The 20954-nt window shown below is 39.2% G+C and overlaps 1 protein-coding gene across 2 annotated transcripts in view; it reads right to left on the bottom strand.

Moving 5' to 3' along the window:
* The window catches only part of SRFBP1 (serum response factor binding protein 1), a 73981-nt gene extending 56632 nt beyond the window's left edge, over nt 1–17349 (bottom strand). The window contains exon 1 of one of the 2 annotated variants that reach the window (XM_066181375.1): nt 17247–17349. In XM_066181375.1, coding sequence (XP_066037472.1) covers nt 17247–17276 — 30 coding nt within the window. In that variant the 5' untranslated portion in view covers nt 17277–17349. The remainder of the gene's footprint in view (nt 1–17246) is intronic. The other variant, XM_066181376.1, reaches the window with a different exon arrangement.
* Nucleotides 17350–20954: the final 3605 nt, after the last annotated feature.

Raw genomic sequence — 20954 nt, 5'->3', positions numbered from 1 at the left:
AAAACCAATCTGGGCTGCTGATGAATGGAAAGACACTGCCACTCGTGTAGAGAAGCTGTCTGTGAAAGTCCGCCATGTACATGCCCATGTCCCCAAGAGTCGGGCTAATGAAGAGCACCGAAACAATGAGCAGGTAAATCAGGCTGCAAAGATAGAAGTGTCAAAGATAGATTTAGATTGGCAACACAAGGGAGAGTTGTTCCTAGCCCGATGGGCCCATGATGCCTCAGGTCATCAAGGCAAAGATGCCATCTGTAAGTGGGCACGAGACCGAAGAGTGGATTTAACCATGGATAGTGTTTCTCAAGTCATCAATGACTGTGAGACGTGTGCTGCAATCAAGCAAGCCAAGCGGGTGAAACCCTTATGGTATGGTGGGCGGTGGTCCAAATACAAGTATGGGGAAGCCTGGCAAATTGACTATATTACCCTCCCCCAAACCCGCCAGGGCAAGCGCTATGTGCTAACCATGGTGGAAGCCATGGTTAGAAACCTATCCTGTGCCTCACGCTACTGCCCAGAACACCATCCTGAGCCTGAAAAAACAAGTCCTGTGAAGACATGGCACCCCTGAGAGAATCGACAATGGGACCCATTTCAAGAACAGCCTTATCAACACCTGGGCTAGAGAGCATAGCATTGAATGGATATACCACATTCCTTATCATGCACTGGCTGCCGAAAAAGTTGAACGGTGCAATGAACTACTAAAAACTGTCCTGAAAGCACTTGGTGGGGGAACCTTCAAAAATTGAGAAATGAACTTAGCAAAGGCCACATGGATGGTCAACACTCGAAGATCAGTCAGTCGAGCTGGTCCTGCCCAGTCTGAACCCTTGCACACAGTGGATGGAAATAAAAGTTCCTGTAGTACACATGAAAAGTATTTTAAGAAAGGCTGTTTGGATTAACCCAACCTCAGGCAAAAGTGAACCCATTCGTAAAATTGTTTTTGCTCAAAAACCTGGTTACACTTAGTGAGTAATGCAAAAAAATTGGAAAACCAGTTGTGTACCACAAAGAAACCTAATCCTAAGTAAGAATTGAGTGTAAGGGTTCATTGTGTTAAGTTTGATGCAAGTGGTAATAGAATAAAGGGTGAATAATGTCACGAGTTTTGTAAAGAGCATATTTTTCTATTCCATCTGGGTGGAGCAGAATTGCTTATCTTTGCCCAAATGAGTCAGTGTCACTTATCAGATGGTGGAGAGCTACTTATCTCTCTTCATTGTTTCACTACTTCCATGGGAATGTCTTCTGCTAATAGACCATTAAGAGCTGATCAATAACATTACACATTACACTGCACTATTGTAAGCTGCTTCACACAAAGAGAAGGAGCCAAACCATCTTCACCTAGATGAAAAGGAGCCACAGTGCCACTAGGGATCCAGTTTTTCCACCGGATCCCTGGAGGAAGACTGGACCCATCTCACCATTACTGGACCCTTTTTTTTTTCTTCAACGAAACCATCTCTACTCCAACAGAACCACATCTGCCACTCCAGAAGGGCTCACTTTGTACTGCTTCCAACACCCTGACCAACAGGGTGTCAGGTTGTATTGCTGACTCTGACAGGGTTTTCTAGGATTTCTTGTTTATTTGTTTGCTTATTCTTCCGTACTACAACATCTGTATTTATATATCCCTAGTAAAGAACTGCTATACCTATTCCCAAAATCTTTGCCTGACAGCCTTTTAATTGCAAATTTACGATAATCTAGAAAAAGGAAGAGAAGCTTACATTTTAAAGGAAACTCCAACCCTCCCTGGCAGATACCTGTCTATCTAAACCAAGACAGAGTTACCGTCAAACCCTTCCTCCACAGTCTGCCCATGCTGCTTTCTCTGTACTTTCTCAACCCAAGCACTGAAATATGAGTTTCTTTATTCAATGTAGCACTGTATTTCCTCCTGCATGGAGAACAGTTGCCACTTGTAGCCTAATTTCTCCAAGTGGAAACCAGAGTGAGTACTCGGAAATGCTGGAAAAGATAATTTTCATCTAAAGGTTTTGAAAAGCAATTCCAAATATCTAAAATAGTTGGGAGGGAATAAGGCTAGCCAAGAATTACTTGATCATTGCCAAAGACAAAAAATTAATGGATTTAGTACTTCAAAGTCAGTGTCTCACTGGATGGAGTCAGAATCCATGCAGTACTTCAGAAAGCACTCAAGTCTAAACCAGGATCATGAAATGGCTAGACACATTTTTAAACCCTAAATACAAATCAATAGTTGCAAACGTCCAGATAAGAAGTAACTGTTATAAACTAGATACAGTTTATAGTTTCAAGATGCTATATTAGATATATCACTGCATATGTAACCACATGGAAATAGAAACTATACATGTTTCCCAAAACAGAGGACTACCTAAAGGTAATTTCTAACTCTGTATTTAATTGATCAGCTGAATGCAAGTTTAAAAAACCCCAGCTATCAATCTGCTAGAAATATTTCCATGGAATGTTGAAGGAGGAAGTGATCAATACACACAAGCTTAAATCAATGGACTTCACTGTCTAGGACTTCTTAACTTGACCAGAGCTCTAACCAGAAGTCACATGTGAATTTCATGCCTCCTTAAGCTTTGACTCTATACAAAGACAGTAACAGCAGAAGCTGCAGAGAAGCTGCAGTAGTGATGTAAGAATTATGAAGGTGAACACACCTCATAATGAATAAATACTAAAAATGCTGCGGGCTTTTACCCCTCTTCAAAGCGTGAACCTATTAAAAGCAGCTGGAAAAGAGCACTGATCACAAGGCAACTTTATGAATGTCTACATTACTTGCATAATTTGAAGCATGATGCCACAGCTTGACTACCATGACTGACAAACAATCTTTTACATTAATTATACAGGTCACAAACATGATCCAAACCTGGAGTTCAACTGCCATCATGAAAAGAAAATTGTGTCAAAATTGGGTAAGAACCTTTCCCCATAACAAATACAGAAACTGAACCACAGTGATTCCTGTATGAATTTGGAGGCGTGTTTGGTGGTGTGAGTGCTTTGGCTTGGGATTAAGAGATGTTAATATAAATGGTGGTATGGCCTCCTGAGTCACCACAAAAAACCTCCATGTCTTGACTGCTAATATGTTGCAACTTTTCTCATCTATTGTGAGAGGATTATCCAAACTGTGTATTCTGAAATTGTATTTGTTAACCTGGTTTCTGAGAAAATTAGGTTTGTCAGTACACTGTTTGTCTGTCAGTATCCATCTCTGGTAACTTTTGGGCTTACTAAACTGAAATCAAGGTTGACCAACCAGGCCAGGGCTCTGACATGTTTTGTGAAAACTGGTAGCCGTGTAAGAGTTGTGAACCAACATCAGCATGGCTAGCATGGAAGAAATACACAAGCAGAATTCAAGTCTTTTCCATTTTGGCTGAGAACAGTACATGCATACTCATTCACTAGCACATGTGGCTCTGAAACAGCCATAGAACACCCTCTCCTGACTGTCCAAACAGGGAGGAAACAGGCCACAACTACAGTTACCGAAAACATTAGAAAAGAGTAACCCCAAGGATAACACACTGAAAACTAAAAAGAGACAAAGGCTCTTTTTAGGTAGACTTAAAGAGATGATACAGGTCTCATCCTAACTGATGACATTTATATGAAGTTTTATGGAATACTGGACTCAAAGCTGTAACATGCCAGGCATCACTGGTTCTTAACTTATGCACACAATACATTTTCTTTTTATCACATTGTTTGTACTGATGATTTAATCTGGTGATTGAAACTTCAGGGGTAATTAGAATCTGATGACTTGCTGAATGGAATTGAAGAAGGAGAGCTTCTTCTGTGCAAGACACTTCATGAAAAATGAGATACTTTCATAGTATCTTCAATTATATAGTAACTTCAGTAGCCCTCAGCTTGCACCAGTCTCACACACCAAGAGGCCAGGAAAAGAATGGGAAGCCTGTGCAATGTTACAGCATCACAATATTTGACAAATACTTGTATCTTAATATTACCAGGAAATGCATCATCATTACTATCTGTCATTCAACACAAACACTCATTTTGTAGTAAGACTCATCCATTTCAAAATTTGTATTTCAATGTCACTATTTAGTTGTTATTATTATGCAAGCAAATAATTAAGGAAAAATGGTTTCAAATTCATTAAATGAAACAGAACAGCACCAGAAGAGGAGTGATGAAGTTAGAGAAATACCTACTAAATCATTTTCCATTTGTTCCTAAATCTGAAAGACAAAAAATCTAGCTAAATACCACAATTTTTAGATTGACCAGAAATATACATTTACCCTCCATCAGGAAAGCAACTGATCTTACTATGATAAGAAAAATAACTTTTGTTTTAAAATTTAAACTATTTTTCTTCAAACTCCTCCTCTGTAAAGTTCACCCTTTATCAACACAAGTAAGAAGAGGCCTAAGTACTGGGAAAAAGCTGGAAAGCTATTTAGGTATGTGAAAACGCCCATTATGAAAGGGGAATGATCAACTATCAACAAAAGGAACATCTATCAACTTCTGCTGCTCATGCAGAAGTCAGTGCTCTGGACAGAAGCAAACCATGCCTCAAGTTACATCTTGCAACAGTTACAGCTAATTCTCATGATATGAGTAAGCATCACCAGTACTGATACATTATGGACCGATAAACAGCTTTCTCTATTACACTCTCCTCACAACCTGAAGAAATTTCAGTAGTGCAAGTGTATTTTAAAACAACGATGAAAGTTTTTCATCTCTAATTTATATCTTCCAAGACTGTGCTTTCTTGTCTGATGTTCTGATATGACATCATATGATATGCCATATGACGTTATGACATAACATCATATGATATGACATGACATAAGACATTTAGAAAGACAAATCATCTATTAAGTACCATCACAAAACCAAAACAGAAACGTTCACGCAGGAAGTAAGTAGAGTGATATGTCATGGAATGGCACAGCATAATAAGAAAAGCATGGAATGATGTTAAGTCCAAGACATTGATCAAACAAAAATTAGTGAGTTGAGTTCCAGGAGGAAAAAAAAAAAATTAAAAAAGATCATAACCACTTTCTTCTTATGCCTGGGAAAAAAGCTATTGAGAAATAGATAATAAGGATTTAGTATCCACATTTTTAAAGGAAAAATTCCTTTATTAAAAAAAGAAAAAAGAACAAGAAAATAGGGAAAGAACAGGTAAGATGTGTTTGTGGTATATCACTTTCAAAGTATTTGGTACTTTTGCCTTTCTTCTTAAAAAAAGATTTGTCTTCTTATTCAAAAAAAGCTACCAACCCCAAATTTCTTAGAAGAAGCGTGAGACTCCTTTTACTAGCAGACTATCAAGTCTAAATTTTCATCTGTCTTATGGTGCCCCTAGCACAGACACCTGACATGCATTTAAAAAGTAAGTATTAAAATTCATCCACTGAGTACAAGTACAACCTCTGTTCGGACCTAGGGTATGCCAGTGACCAGCAAAACCCATAGCCTCAGGAAACGCACTCTGATAAAAACCTCATATAAGGGAAATCCAAATTTGCATCACAGATGTTTCTGTCTCACACTTCCAAACAGGATGAATATTCAGACAAAGACTATGAACATCACCAGAATGTGAGGTAAACTTCCACTGGCTTCAAACATGCTGCAGTATTATTGGCCTGACAGACTCTAAAGTACTATCCTACCTCCCACAGAAAAACTGCTCATCCCTTAAGGTACTCTCTACTATTCTATCTCTATGACTTTTATTTTTTGTGGGAGCTTTCTTTCAGTCAGTAGTTATTGACTTATGCAAAAAAAAAAATTAAAAAAAAAAATTTAACTGGCACTACCATATAGACTACTCTTCAGTCTTTTTGGAAGGATGGGAAGAATTCTTGCTAGTGGGAATAGAGAATTACCTTGATACACCAGTTAGTGTTCCTTATTCCCTCGGATCAGTTTAAATAAAAACAATTTCATGATGAGAATTTCTCATAAACACAAACACATGGGCAAGTCAGTGGTTAAGAAGACCCCCAAAATAATCTACATTCTTCCTAGAAGTTTCTTCATGGAATCAATAGAAACTGGGGAAAAGGACAAGTATGAAATGCAGAAGGAATGAAGTGCTTAAAATATCCCTGCCAGATGTCTGACATCTATTTGTTAATTTAAATACCTTTCCACAAGTTGTTCTCCATCAGTTGCCAAGATACCAGATCTACAAGAAATCCGTACACAACTATCCCAGTATTACTTACTAACAACTTGGAGCAATGCTTAAAGGTTCTTGCACAATCTTCTTCGTTGTGACAGAACAAGTAGTCCCACCTGTCTGCCCAATGGTATGTTCACTGTCCAGCCATTGACAACTTCTCTTCCACACCAAGTGCTGGTTCTGTTGGAAAATTGTATTTCCAACAGAAATATAATTTCCTTCTCCTGAAGCTTGCTACCTCCTTCTTCCATCTAGGTTTTTTTTACCAAACTGATATCCCCTTTCCCGTCCTTATAAGTTCTCCTCATTCCTAAACCTATTTCGTCTTGTTCAACACACGTCATCACCTACCCATCATTTTTGTCTGTTTAAATATTTAAATACTTATGACTTCCTTCCTTCCTTCCTTCCTTCCTTCCTTCCTTCCTTCCTTCCTTCCTTCCTTCCTTCCTTCCTTCCTTCCTTCCTTCCTTCCTTCCTTCCTTCCTTCCTTCCTTCCTTCCTTCCTTCCTTCCTTCCTTCCTTCCTTCCTTCCTTCCTTCCTTCCTTCCTTCCTTCCTTCCTTCCTTCCTTCCTTCCTTCCTTCCTTCCTTCCTTCCTTCCTCCCTCCCTCCCTCCCTCCCTCCCTCCCTCCCTCCCTCCCTCCCTCCCTCCCTCCCTCCCTCCCTCCCTCCCTCCCTCCCTCCCTCCCTCCCTCCCTCTGCATGCACGAGCAATTACCTTAATTGCCCGTCTGCTTTACATTGTTCCAAATTCCTATCTTATCCATCTAAGGTATGCTCCCCTGTGCTATTCACAACCTCAGCAGCATTTCCTCAGTGAGACTTGCCTCTGGATGAAATCCACCACTCATTCCTTTGAACCAGTAGCTATCCAGAACGGCTCTTACCAGCCTCTCCTGCAAACAGCTTTTATCTGCTCATCTCTTCCTACATTAACATACCTGTACAAGACCTTATGTTTTCTCATATGTGTTCTCATAAAACAGCAAAGAGGATTCACAGAATCATTTACATTGAAAAATACCTTTAAGATGATAAAGCCTAACCATAAACCAGACACTGCCAAACCAAACACTGCCAAGCCAACCACGGAACCATGCCCCTAAGTGCAACATCTACACATCTTTAAATACTTCCAGGAATGATGACTCAACCACTACCCTGAGCATCCTGTTGCAGTGCTTGACAACCCCTTAGGTGAAGAAATCTTCCCTAACACCCAACCTGGCACAACTTTATGCCATTTACTCTTGTCCTGTTACTTGTGAAAAGAGACCAATCCCCACCTCACAACAACCCCCTTTCAGATGGTTGTAGAGAGCAATCTGCCTCAGATTCTTTTTCTATGCACAGTTTCATTTGGCATTAAATGCCATATGAATAAACAGGTATCATTGTGACCCTTCTTTGCAAAGGAAACAACATGATGGTTATTTTTTTCATATAAAATCACTGCAAGAATTTTTAATCTCTTTACTTTACATGCCTTGAAAAACATTCAAAAGAATCACTGTATTTAGTAGTTGGCCACTTTACTTCTGTCAATAGCTATTTACTACTGACCTCTCTGCAGCACAAGATAAACTGAGAAGAACTCTATCATTGCATACCAACGAGCAATTTGCAATGAATTCACAATTGACTACTATTCTCCATCTAGGAACATCTCCTCCCCAAAGCCCCCAAATTCTATTATGAAAAAGTCTAACACCACACCATCCCTTCTACACCCACTTCAGCCTTGCTCCCTTCTTCATTTAGCAAGAAGTACCAGACCCCACAATGTAAAGACCTCTGCAAGGACAGCAGTAAGCAATTAAGCACATTTACTGTAAAAGAACCATTTTTAAATTGTTTTACTCAGGCATATATAGCCATAAATAACATTTAATAAAAAAAACTACTGTGTACTGCAAGTACCTCCCAGTTCCTTTAAAGTAAAAGTTACAAAGTTTCCCATGACCGTTTGCATGTTTTTTTCATTATTTTACACTACCACACCAAGGAACCACAGATGTTTTTGTTTTATGAGAGCATCTTACTAGCCTACGTGGCCTACCACACACACTTTATATAAAGCACTTGAGTGAGCTAAGAAAAAGTTTTCATTACTGTCCTCAAGTACAGTAGTCCAAAAACGGGTGTATACAATACTGTCAGAAATTAAAAACTGCCTTGTTAGCCATGGTTAATTGCTTCAGTAATCTGCTGAAAAAAAGTCTGTGTGAAGAGCAAGGAGATCAGAATTTGCTGCTAATATTAGTAAAACTGATGATGTGGCAACTCTAGAAACTTTAGAAACAGCTGCTGGAACAGTTCCTAGGGGGAAAAAAAAAAAAAGCCGCAATTCCTCAGAATTTTATCTCTCAGAGTATAAGTTTGGAAATTTCATAACCTTTCAAAAGACTTTTTCCTTAGGACATTTACATGGTCTGTAAAAGAATGTCAGCAATTTAACACTTGAACTGTTTTAAGCAGAAATCAAGTCCTATGTAGCACAACTTTCTTCTTCAATTGTGCTTACAATTATTTATTAGTAACACAACTAATGCAAGCATTTTTACATGCATTTCCATAGAGCTAAAACGACTGCTGCCAAGTATTCCAGAGTTTAAAAAGAAAGCCGTGTTTGCGTTCCAACTTTGCATAACTTGTAATATACAGAAAAAACGTAGTGATTTGCCAGTATACTAAGAAATGAACTGATGGAAAAGATTAGCTACTTAGTTTTGAATCGTGCAGAAATTTATCTTTTCTCAGTTCTCATAATTTGTTTATACACCTTTCCAAAACTTTAGACTGACTTTAGTGACATTTAAGAGAATGCAGAACCAGCTTCAAGGAAGTATTTAGGACCATGTGTGAGCCAGGGATACACGGATCTTGGCAGTGCCAGTAGTTATCCACAGCTTCAATTTGACCACAAAGCATCCTAGACTCTCCTACTTTTTCAGAAATATCCAAGTGCTAGCCACTCTACCTTAAGAATAATTTCTAAGTGGTCGTAGATGAACCTCAAGACAGCCTAAGTTGACAAAGAGACAGAGACTCTGTAATACATCTGAACCATACTGGCAGATAGCTCAGAAAAGTACAAGAATTGGTGTCCGTCATCTGAAAAACAGTCTGGGTGCTGGGGCACATAACAGTAAAGAAAAACTTGGTATAGGAGTCTAGAGTAAACAATTCTACTTCAAGAAAATGGCTTGGCCAGCATACTGTATAGGTGCTGGATAAAATACAGCTCATAAATCACAGAGAAAACAGCAGAAGAGAACTTATCTATAGACCAGCAAGAAGAATTTTCTCAGGAGAAAAGAAAGTTAGTTCCAGTTTTTCCTTTCAGGGAGCTCATGTATTCTATGCTAATTGTTGGATAAGCAGCCCTTGGAGCACGGTCAAGGACTTTTCCTACAGAAATGCCCCCACTGGTGAAATACATGACCAGGCTCCCCTCACTCCATAAAATCACCCTTCTTTGCCAGACAGTAGCCCAGCAACAGTATTTGTGATTAGTGCACTCTGCTGGTCATTGAGATTCACAGGATTCAACTCACCTCAGACCGAGGGAACATATGTATCATCTTTATCAATTACTGGAAAGTTTCATAACAACTAAGCCATTAAAACTAAAAAATTTCCCCCATCAGACAGCTTCATGCCTTAAAGGACAATACTATATCTCAAATTATGAGCAGCAAGACATCCCACAGCTCTGTCCAATACCATGTAACTGGTCAGATGCCTCACCTCAAGTCTCACTTTCCCTTTATATAATATAAAGGGAGCAGACATAAGTATTGAACTGCCTTAAGGGATTCTTTGATTACCACATAGCCCAGGGGACAGCACAAAAATAGATTTTTGGGGGTAGGTACTTTATTTCAGTGATAAATAAAGCACTGCACTGGATTGGCTGACCAGTATTTTGAACTGCCTTATACACAGTAGTGTCTACAGCACTCTGGCAGTGTTATTTTCAAAGTTACTATCTAGGATTCTTTTCCATCACTGTAAGGAAGGCTTAGGAATACACTTCAAAATACCACAACATACCTTAGGTAATAGAAGCTATTTGGGTCATTGGATCTAATACACTATAAACCTGAATGCTCACATCAACTTGCCCACAATAGCGAAAAGCATTTTTAAAGAAAGTCCATGAAGGCCCAAGTGTTAATTTCTTAATTACCATTGGAAATACAATTCAAATATTACATTTTCCTCTACTTATTACCATACTGCAACTTATTCTTTTCCAACAGGTAAGAAATCATTTTTTCCCCCCTTAGTCATATTTCCCAAAAAATAAATATAAATTTAGTGACATATAAGAGATTGTATGACCAGGTTCAAGGAAGCATTTAGGATCACAAATTGTCAGGGATAAACAGATCTTGGCAGTGCCAGTATCCAGTCATGGCTACAATTTTGACCACAGAGCATCTTAGGCATCTGTATAACTAGACACCACTGAAATTTTAAGATTCTTCTTTCAAGCTGATTTTTAAATAGTCTCCTATGAACTCATTATGTAAAGCTATCAAGATTAAACAAATATAAGGGGTCCTCTGGCTTGCCCTTTGAACTCTAATTCTCCTGACTTCACAGCCTTGACCACTAGTTAACTTCTGGAACAAACACCTGCCAGACAACATAACTGCACATTGTATATCATCCTATTTTAGGTTTTGCTGGTTCAATGCCCTTCTCAAATCCTATTTTTATTTAACAGAAAACCACTGCTTAAAGAGAAATATATAAGTGAGAGGAAAAACAGCACAGCTCTATCAGCCAACCAAACAGATCACTCACTGTGGTGAGATACTCTCTTTCTCCAACTCTGTGCCCATCCCACTCATCTCAGGTCCCACATTCCTGCTGCTCCCCCTCGCTTGTAAGACCCTGCTACCATCAATCTGTCATAGAAAACTACTCCAGCAACAAACTTCTTATGATCATAGAAGAGGGAGGCAAGACCATGGGGCTGGAATGGCTGATTGAGAAACCCCAGATTCAGAAGCACCAAGCCCAGATTCTTGTGAAACCTCAGTTGGAGAATCACACTCCTTCAGGGTCATGTGTCATCTGTCTGAACTGCAAAGCAGTTCTCCATAAAAAGTGTTATATGAAAGGCACTTCAATATCAAAAACTTTCCCAGTTTCTATAGAATAAAATGTGTGTAAAAAAAAAAAAGACCATGAATAAACACAATTTTGAATTATATGTCTAATTCAGCTTCCTAAGTCAACATAAACACAGAGAGGTACATCACATCTGAGTGACAAGCTTGTCATACATAATGCTGAAGAAGGCTGAAAATAAGGAAGATCTTAAGTAACTGCAAATACATACCACAGTGACATCTTACACTCACTTTGTACAGAATGCTTCTTGTAAAAATGGTGACCATTCAAAGACTAAAAAACTTTAAGTTGATTTTATTTTCTATCAATTCAAAAATACTTATACAAGTATGCTGGACGTATTGTATAAAACCCAGAAATATATATAGTACACTAAGGACTAGCATGAGTAAATACGCAGATCTTTCACATTTAGTGCATCTTACAAAAATCATGAGGCAGTTCTTGGTTACAGGAAACAATTCAGCTTCAGGGAGAATAAATGACCCACTCAAATTTCCTACTCCCTAATCATTCCTGATATTCCATTCAGACCATGTTCTCCTGCTTATAGAAACTGCTTATTATAGAAACTTAGGTGACCAAAAATTATTTACTTATAAAAGGATGTACTTGAACTTTCTTCCATTTGTGAACAAACACATGTATAAATGCAATTTAAATAGCTCTTTCCTTTTTGGTTTTTATCTTAGTTGTGTAACCTAAAACCTAAACACAACACCTACCCACACTACACCAAGACAACTCAAGTCTTTATATAAATATCGCCAAATACACATTTACTTCTGTTTGCACTGTGAGAAAAGATTAAATAATTACAGACATAGTTCTGCATAATTACTGAACTACAGCTATGAACTCAAGACTGCAGTTTCAGACTTCCAGAGACTGTATGTCAGTCTTTCTCCCTAAGTTAAGGTTATTCCCCATAGCTTTTTGTCTGATATTTTTCATTATCAGCCATGCTATTCATAATTGACTTTCCCATACACCAATCTAAATTCTTAATTTCCATGTCCAGACTGCTTTCTAAACACGCCATTACCTAAACTGCTGCCCAGCTAAATCTGAGGCCAGGATGTCAGCCCTAAACCTAAAGAGCAGCAGAGATGATTGTTGCCATGAATACCATCACAACACAAAGTGCTGGGACCCAAAATACTATGAATGGAATTTATCACCCTGAGCTTCATTACTAACCTCTCTGCATAACAATTTTAATTCTGAACCTTGCTTGGAAGGCTGAAAAATATACGTGCACACAAATAATTCTCAAGATGTGGTTTTATCTTGATCCTACCTTTTAGAAGAAAAAAAAGAACAATTCTATCATGGGTGACAAGCATTACGCAGACTTCAGCTTTTATTATCTAAAAGCTGTAGCTTTATAAATACAGAGAAAAATTATTTCGTCTGCATGCAATAATTATTACAAATTTAAGAGAAAAAATTCATCTGATACTCAAGTTTCAATATTCAATCAAGTTTGGAAAATTTGATTCACATGTCCCACAGACAGAAATGACAGTCAACTCTAAGAATTTGATTTATATAATATGATGCCTTACTAATATTCAACTTTAGCCATTACAGCATTCATAAAGGTACACATTAGAACACCTATTTTTAAAACACTGTATACAGATTTCATTTGCAATAGCTTCACGAGCTTTCTGCAGCATAGCTCCTTGAGGTAGCTGTAAACAGAATATCATTAAAAAAGAAAAAAAAAAGAGGCTAGAAAAAAACCTATTTGTTGCAATAATACAATATCGATAACAGAAGAGAACAAATAGAACAAAATAATTTAAGAAGCACAGGTTCTGGAAAAAACCCTAGAAATCTATAGGGCTCCCATTCAATAGCTTCTGTTTCATACTATTTTGTACTGCTGATCAACAAGGATAATTTTTTCACATTAAACATGAGCCATCTCCCTTTAAATTTGCCCTTACCCCTTATCCATGGTAGTTGATGACTATGTGCTGCCATCTAGCAAATGTTTTCAGAAAAGCTTAACTTTGGATGCAATTCTGTGGCAAGACACCTGAAATTTCTTAAAAAGCTTTTTAAAATAGGAAACATATTCAAGACAGCAACAGGTTTTCAAAACAATTCCTTCAGCCTGCATGCTTGTAAGAGTAAGCACAACTGCAGAATACAATTAGGCTTGAAACAGACAAACCCTTCAAAAGTAAGATCATATGCAGTGAATATGGAACTGCAAAACTGAAATTTTCATTCTATGACTTACGCTTTCCTTTGTTTCAATGAATGCAATGAGTAGAAAATGGTTAGAAATACTGCATTTTCTTCTTTCCAAAAATTCTAGTCTTTGCTGTTTCATTTTGTTCCATTTTCTACGTTTTTTATTTCCTTTGCATCCACCCTCCCTCCTTTGCCCCAACCAATTCTTCCTTCGGCAGTAATCACAATGCAGCAATCCCATACAGTAATACGATGCCCAAACTACAAAAAATATATTTGTTTCTTAAGCTTTTTCAATCTCAATTTTTCAGTTATGCAGACACACTGAAACTGTACCATGCTATTTACCAGCAGTAAGATGGCTTCCTAAAATTACAAAACCTTGCTGACTGTGGGTTCTGCCAAGATGTTGGTTTTTTTCTGTTATTATATAGGTATATATTCAATTAGAGAAAAATGAAGAAAACATTTACATACTTTTGGCACAAGTCCTACTTGTTAACATGGAAATAGTGTGATGTTTTGAAGGATTTACACTGCTATAAACAACTTTTCATGAGAAGAAATATTAATGAAATGTCTAAAGTAATTATTTGTGTATTGGTAATTGATTATGACAATTGATTATGATCTGTTTCCTATTGTTTTCTGTCTTATTTCAATTCATCACAACAATTGCAATTTCCTCCTCTCACCATGGGTCCTTAACATTGTACCGCTACCTTAAATCTCTCATTCATACAGTCACCTAAACAGTAGAACATTCTCATTCTTTGCTCCTTATAGATCAGAACATTTGGGAGAACATTGCTCCATGGAGGTTGTACTCTTTAACCAAATTACAATTAAAAAAAACCCCAAAGCCCAACAACTTCTGAAGTCTCCACTCCTTTCCAATTTCTGTGAAATCAGCCAATGAGTTCAAAAGCTCTCAGGAAGGACACAGGCATCACAGTCCACTATTTGTGTCATTTCCCTGGAGGATTTTCTTCTCCATCATCATTATTTAATCACCACGCGATCAAATGTCCCCTAGTTTCAAAGCATATATACACCTCATGTAGTAGACACTGTAGAACAAGTAAGTTTTTGACACTTATAACTCTTTCTTAGCTACTAATATCAAACATAAACTGGCAAATAATTAAAATAAAGGTCAATTAGCATTAAGGTAGATGCCAATTTATATCACTGAGAAACACTGGTCTTAAGAATATTTGCTCTTCCTGTAAACAAAATGTGAACTGGTAAAAAAAAATTGAAATCTATCATCCTAGAATTCCTTAAGATTCCACCATTTAGCAGTACATGGTATTTTATGTTAATTAACAGCAGAAGTCTTTCTTTGCTAGAATTAAAACTGAAATATGCAAGTATAATATCACAGAATTTCACAAAATGATCTGGGTTGAAACGGGCCTCAGAGACCACCTGGTTCCAACCTTGCTGCAACGGGCAGGGACACCTCCCACTGGACCCAGCTGCTCAAAGCGCATCCAGCCTGGCCTTACACACCTCCAGAGACAGGGCATCCATATACCCACAGGCCAACACATTCTAGTGCCTCACCACCCCCACAACACAGAACTTCTTCCTAATATCTAATCTAAATCTGCTGTCTTTCAATTTAGGCCATTCCCTCTTGCACTATCTCTACACACCTTCGAGAAAAGTCTCTCTCCAGCCTTCAGATACTAGACTCCTGAAAATCCAGCAAAGACAAACAAGTCAATCAGCCATATAAGAGTCACAAGGTTGTCTCTGCAACAGATACCATCATGCCTACTGTATATGGCCCGATGGGGAAAAACCTGTAGGGTCCCTGGTATTGTCTGACTGCAGAAAGCTGAAGGTGCATGGAAGAGAGCTTCTCTGTCATCCGCTTTCCCTTAGCCAACTGGAAGAATACACAGGAAACATTATTCAATAGATTGCATTTTCAAAAATTATTCCATTAGATATGGTCCTAATAAAATTCCTCCACTTCATCTCTTATTGGAGGAGGATATGATTTTTACTCTTAAAATACTTTCTTACAAGGGCATCCCTGTAACAAATATACAGAGAACATCTGTCACAGAGACACGAAATATCCAGGTATTATTGGTAAATAATTAATTTCACATTTTATATCTAACCACCACAGTGATTAACACAGCTCTGACACTCACAAAAGTACATATGCATAGAAACAGAAAACACTTTTTAATCTATTCATGCTAGGTCTCCATCCTACTCTTAGCCAGACTGACTTTCTGTCCCTCTTGAAGAGATAGCATCCAGGATTTCAGTCTCTGTTCTACCTTACATCTCAGATGGACCAATTATTACCGAGTGTCTTCTTTTTCTACAGATTGGTAAGAGCTACCGCCTCCAGGACTTTTAGTTTCCTGTTAGTACAAGGTTATGTTTGAAGTATAAGATGAAATTACATTCCCAGTGTTCCAATCTTTTGTACAGAAACTTATTGTACTCTTCTTCCGAAGAACTCTTCAGTCAAATAATGCTTTTGTTTTATCCCTTGTTATATTAGCGTTTTTGTGGTGAAAGACTATGAAATATCACCCAAATGTGAATCAATTACAAAAAGTTCATACTACACCAATGAATGAAACACCCTCTTTTTTTCTTGGTGATTTACAGGTACATTTCAATGTTAAATCACTGATTTCTGACTTTACACTTGTTAAGAGCAAGAACTAAAAAATACTGAGTAAATATCCCGATTTTATGTACTATCAAACATTTTTTTCTGATGAAGTGGCTTCACATCACTAAATTCTTGACTAGGAAATCAACTTGCAAATCAACCAAGTTACTATACACCTAAAACAAAGTAATTTTTGTTCTGCTGATAACTGTAATCAAGCTGTTAATTATGCAGGAGTTCTGGAAGTGTTTAAGTGCCAAGTACAGGTGCTCATACACACATGCTCAGCAGAACAACCAGCTACTGTAAACTGATGGTGCAATACCTAGAAACAGGTTACTTTAGTTGCGTCAGGCTTATTGTGCACAACGATTTGCAACAATGTAACCAAAACCCACCACAAGTGAAACACACATAACGGAATTCACACTATAAAGAAGAAAAAAAAATACTGAAATAAATATGAAACACCAAACTTTTTACAGAACAGGAAGAAGTGGACTGTAACCCATTAATTCTTCATTTTCAGTCCCTCCATGTCCAAGAAAATAAAGCAATATCTTTGCCATCCAGGAGACAGGCAGCTGGGGCTTTGGTGGATCCGCTAGATCACCTGCAAAACTTTAGTGTGAACACAAACACAGCAAGATAGGGGTGATGAAACGACACTCAGGGACAGGACATAGCACCGAGGCACACGTGACGAAACTGCCTGGCACTCCCCTACAAGTAGCTTAACTTCTCCCGACGGATGTTTGTTTTCATCACACCCAGCTCCAGCACGATGGGATGCGTTTTCCCACGCCGAGGGACGGCGGCAGCCCCCTCGGGCCTCCCCTACGACTCCAGGCAGCCACGCCGGATGCGGGCAGGGTGGGCCCCGAGTCGTCTCGCACGCAGGTCGATCCGCCGCCGCCGACCGCCGCCCCGGCTCTTGCCACGGTCGCCGCCGGGCCCGCCCCGCCCCGAGCACCCCGGCCCGCCGCCGCGGTCCGCCCCCACCGGTGTCCCGAGGTCGCGGGTGTCTCACCTCGTTGTTGAGGTTGAGCACGGGAGCCATGGCGCTCCCCACGCCGCCGCACGAACCGAAACCATGCGCAGGCGCCGAGGGACCACTCTCGCCCCAGCCCCGCCCCGGAACCCTCGTTCAAAAATGGGGTTGAAGAGCTTTTCTTTTTCTTTTTCTTTTTTCTTTTTCTTTTTCTTTTTCTTTTTCTTTTTCTTTTTCTTTTTCTTTTTCTTTTTCTTTTTCTTTTTCTTTTTCTTTTTCTTTTTCTTTTTCTCTTTTTCTTTTTTTTTTCTTTTTTCTGGTGCTCGTGTGTGGTGAGCGGCGCGGGCAGGGGGCGGATCCCGAGTCCGGCGTATCCGAGGCGTCCGGGCTGTTCTTAAAGAGCTCGCCTCGCACGGGGTGGAGTGTGAGGTGTCGCGGCGCGGTGACCTGTGGTACGGCGTGGGTAGCATCGCTGGCTGGCTGAGTCCAAAGCCGCAGGGCGTGCACGCCTGTAAATCCTTAAACTGAAGTGGCCTCTGCCCCCACGACTAGTTTGCACTCTTAGAAATTTTGGGGGGTTCTTACTTTTCCCTTCTTGTTGCTGCTGGGTGCAATGCGTTGCAGGGGTGAACTGTGACCGCTGCCGTACCTCTAGACCGTGCTCTCTCCCCCTCCATGACAAAACAGCCTCCATTTTCAAAGTGCTTCAGTTTTCAGATTGAGTTTTCCATTTGTGCAGAAGGAAGATTTAGAGTTGTGTATGAAACTATATGTCCTGGAGTTTTGGCTGTGTGAATTTTTTTACAAATAATTCATTTTAAACAGATGTGGTGAGATGTGGCTGAGCATGTGTAATAGATACATAGTATTAAATTCATGGATTAAAATTGTGTGTATTAAAACTTTGCAGTGGAATGTAAAAACCCCTGAATTCCTGGAAACAGTTCCAGGGCATCTCTTTGCATACCACAGTCTTTTCACAGTCCAAAGGTGTTACCTCGACATCTGCCAGAGAGATAACCGGGAAAGGGCCCATTAATCACGGGCTGACTACATCTTCACAGTTCACCAGGAGATCCAATACCAATGTGGGCGGAGGGCGGCAGAAACCTTCTGACAGAAGATTCGGAGACTTTTCATTCAGACATCTTTTCAATTTCTCAGGAAACTCTTTCAGATATCCCTTGCGAACACCAGACATTTCAATGATTATGTTATGTACATGATGTCATGTTCTTCGGGTTCTTTGTTACCGTCTTGTTTTCGCCTCAGGGTAGAAAAATGGTATAAAACACCTACCCTGAGACCCCGAATTAATGGGCAGTTCTCCAGAGACACACCCTTGGCTGCTCCCGGATTGTCCACCCAGCATTCGATCGATGTTGTCCTGATTTATCGTGGCGTTTCCCGAAATTGCCTTTCAAATTTGTTAAATAAATCTTTGATTTTGGAAATTGGCTCTGATCATTTATAACAGCATGTGTTTTGGACTTAGTGATGTCTCAGTCTGAAAAGTTCGGCAGTTTCATCAGAACTTTCCTCATCATTGCCAGTGTATTGTGCTAGAAGGACTTGCTGATTTAAATTGCTACAAACATTTTTCTATTGAAACTTTTTCAAAACCCTGGCTTAAATGTAAGCAAAACTTAGTATGTCTAGAGAATGGGTCAAGTTGTTTGGTTTTTTTTTTTCACATTCCTTTTTGTGTGCTGCAGTATTCAAGAGAACTGAGGTCATATTTGAAAATATGTGGGGAAATCGTTTAAAACAAACCGAGTTCTGTTGATACAACAGAAAACAGAAGAAACAGAACCACACACGCCAAAACAAACAAACAAACAAACAAAAAACAAACACAAAAAACCCCTCCCACCACACCCCAAACTCTCTCACCACCCCCCCCAGAAAAAAAAAGAAACAAAAAACCCAAAAACCCCCAACAGTTTAAAGAAATTCTTTAGACATTTACCCGCAATTAGCTGGCCCCTGGATGGCACTGTTGTGCCTAGAATTCTGCTTTGAAGTCTGAATATTTAAACATACAACTGTTGTCAGCTGTCTCTAATATATTTTATCTACAGGACCTAGCATTTGGATCTTGTTATATTTTAATATTTGATTTCTAACTGGTGCTTAGGCATCTCCTATGAGTGAACTGCAGCAAAATCACCCTTGACTGCAATTTATCAAGCTTTGTATGCAAGTGAGGTTAGGCCAAGCTAGTCCTTTCAAAGTATTACTTTTGAGTTCCATTTAGGATGTTTCTGAAGGTGGTGCTGGATGTTCAGTAGCAGTGTAGGTTTCATCTGGATCAGTAAGGATCCAACTGAAAATACTTTGAACTCATCCCTTTGTCTTGTAGTAAAGGAATTTTGTTCCAACAGGAGCTGAATTTTATTTAAAGCATATGTTTGCTGAGGGTGCTTTAAGTCTCACTGCAGATGGGGGGGTGTTTACCACAGTTGCTGCTTCATAAAAATTCTGAATTGGACAATTATATCCAGTTTAGTGAGAGTCAGCCAACCATCATAGAATGAACTTTTCTTTGTAGTACCACCAATGTCAGGCAGCTATAGTGATCTATGTGAGAAGGAGCTGAATTTGACTATCTCTGAGTATAGATTAGTATTGGATGTGATACACACAATGTCATCAATATATGTTTAAGAATTACTGGATATAATCTCACATCTACATTGTATTTGTTTGCAATGAGTGTAAAATTGGATGCAAAAAAAATCCAGAAGGAAAGGTGTTCCAAGGAAAATAAAGAGCTCCTTCCTTTTGTCTTGACATTTCGTACAAAACTAATCCCCACATATACCAGTCTTAAGTTCCATTGTAAGCATCTTAGCAAAGAGAAAGACAAAAGCAGGACCAGGAAGACAGCTGCAGTTCTGTGAATTCAACCAGTGCCAGCCTGACCTCACATCAATTAGAGTTGTTCTGTCTGTGTAGTCTACTGGGTCATAACTTCATTTTTCCTTTCCATTTCCTCTGAACACTGAAACAACTTGCTTTGAAAGTATTTTGCAGTCCCTGATGACATACTTCTGGCCCTTCTTCATCCAGCAATTGTGTTTTCCTCTCACTTAGTTAGTCGTTGCTGAAAATAAGTGGTTTATTTCTTTCTCCCTTTTCAAACCTCAGCGGCCTCCCAGAGTTAAGAATCTTTGTGCCTCATAGCTCGCTTGTCGGCCCTTTGTCATACTATTTTTTGACTTAAATTCATTGTAAGTCAAGATTTTCTTGTCAGCTTGTCACAGTCAGGATGCTTTGAGGCATTGCCCCATATAACACTTTTGTACTTTGATGTTTTGTTCTGACATTTCTTCATGATGTGTCAGTATTTCATTACAATATTTTGGCACGTATTCTCAGTGTCGGAATGCATTTTTCTGAACTATTTTTCCTCCTTTGGGAACAACTGTCTGTGTGTGCACGTCACAGGGCAGCATACATTTATGGGCTATGAAGATGGTTGAAGGGCCTAGAGTGGGAAGCCATAAGGGAAGCAGCTGAGGTCACTTGGTCTGTTCAACCTGGAGGAGAGAAGACTGAGGGGAGACCTCACTGCAGTTACAACTTCCTTGTGAGGGGAAGGGAAGTGGCAGGCACTGATCTCTTCTCTGTGGTGACTAGTGACAGGACCCAAGGGAATGGCCTGAAGTTGTGTCAGGGGAGGTTTAGATTGGATATTAGAAAAGGGTTTTTCACCCAGGGGGTGTCTGAACAGGGTCTTCCAGG

This window comes from Chamaea fasciata, unplaced genomic scaffold, assembly GCF_029207755.1.
Source record: "Chamaea fasciata isolate MVZ Bird 193981 ecotype frontalis unplaced genomic scaffold, bChaFas1.0.hap1 SCAF_4, whole genome shotgun sequence".
Lineage (NCBI taxonomy): Eukaryota > Metazoa > Chordata > Aves > Passeriformes > Sylviidae > Chamaea > Chamaea fasciata.
This window is presented reverse-complemented; position numbering and strand designations above follow the sequence as displayed.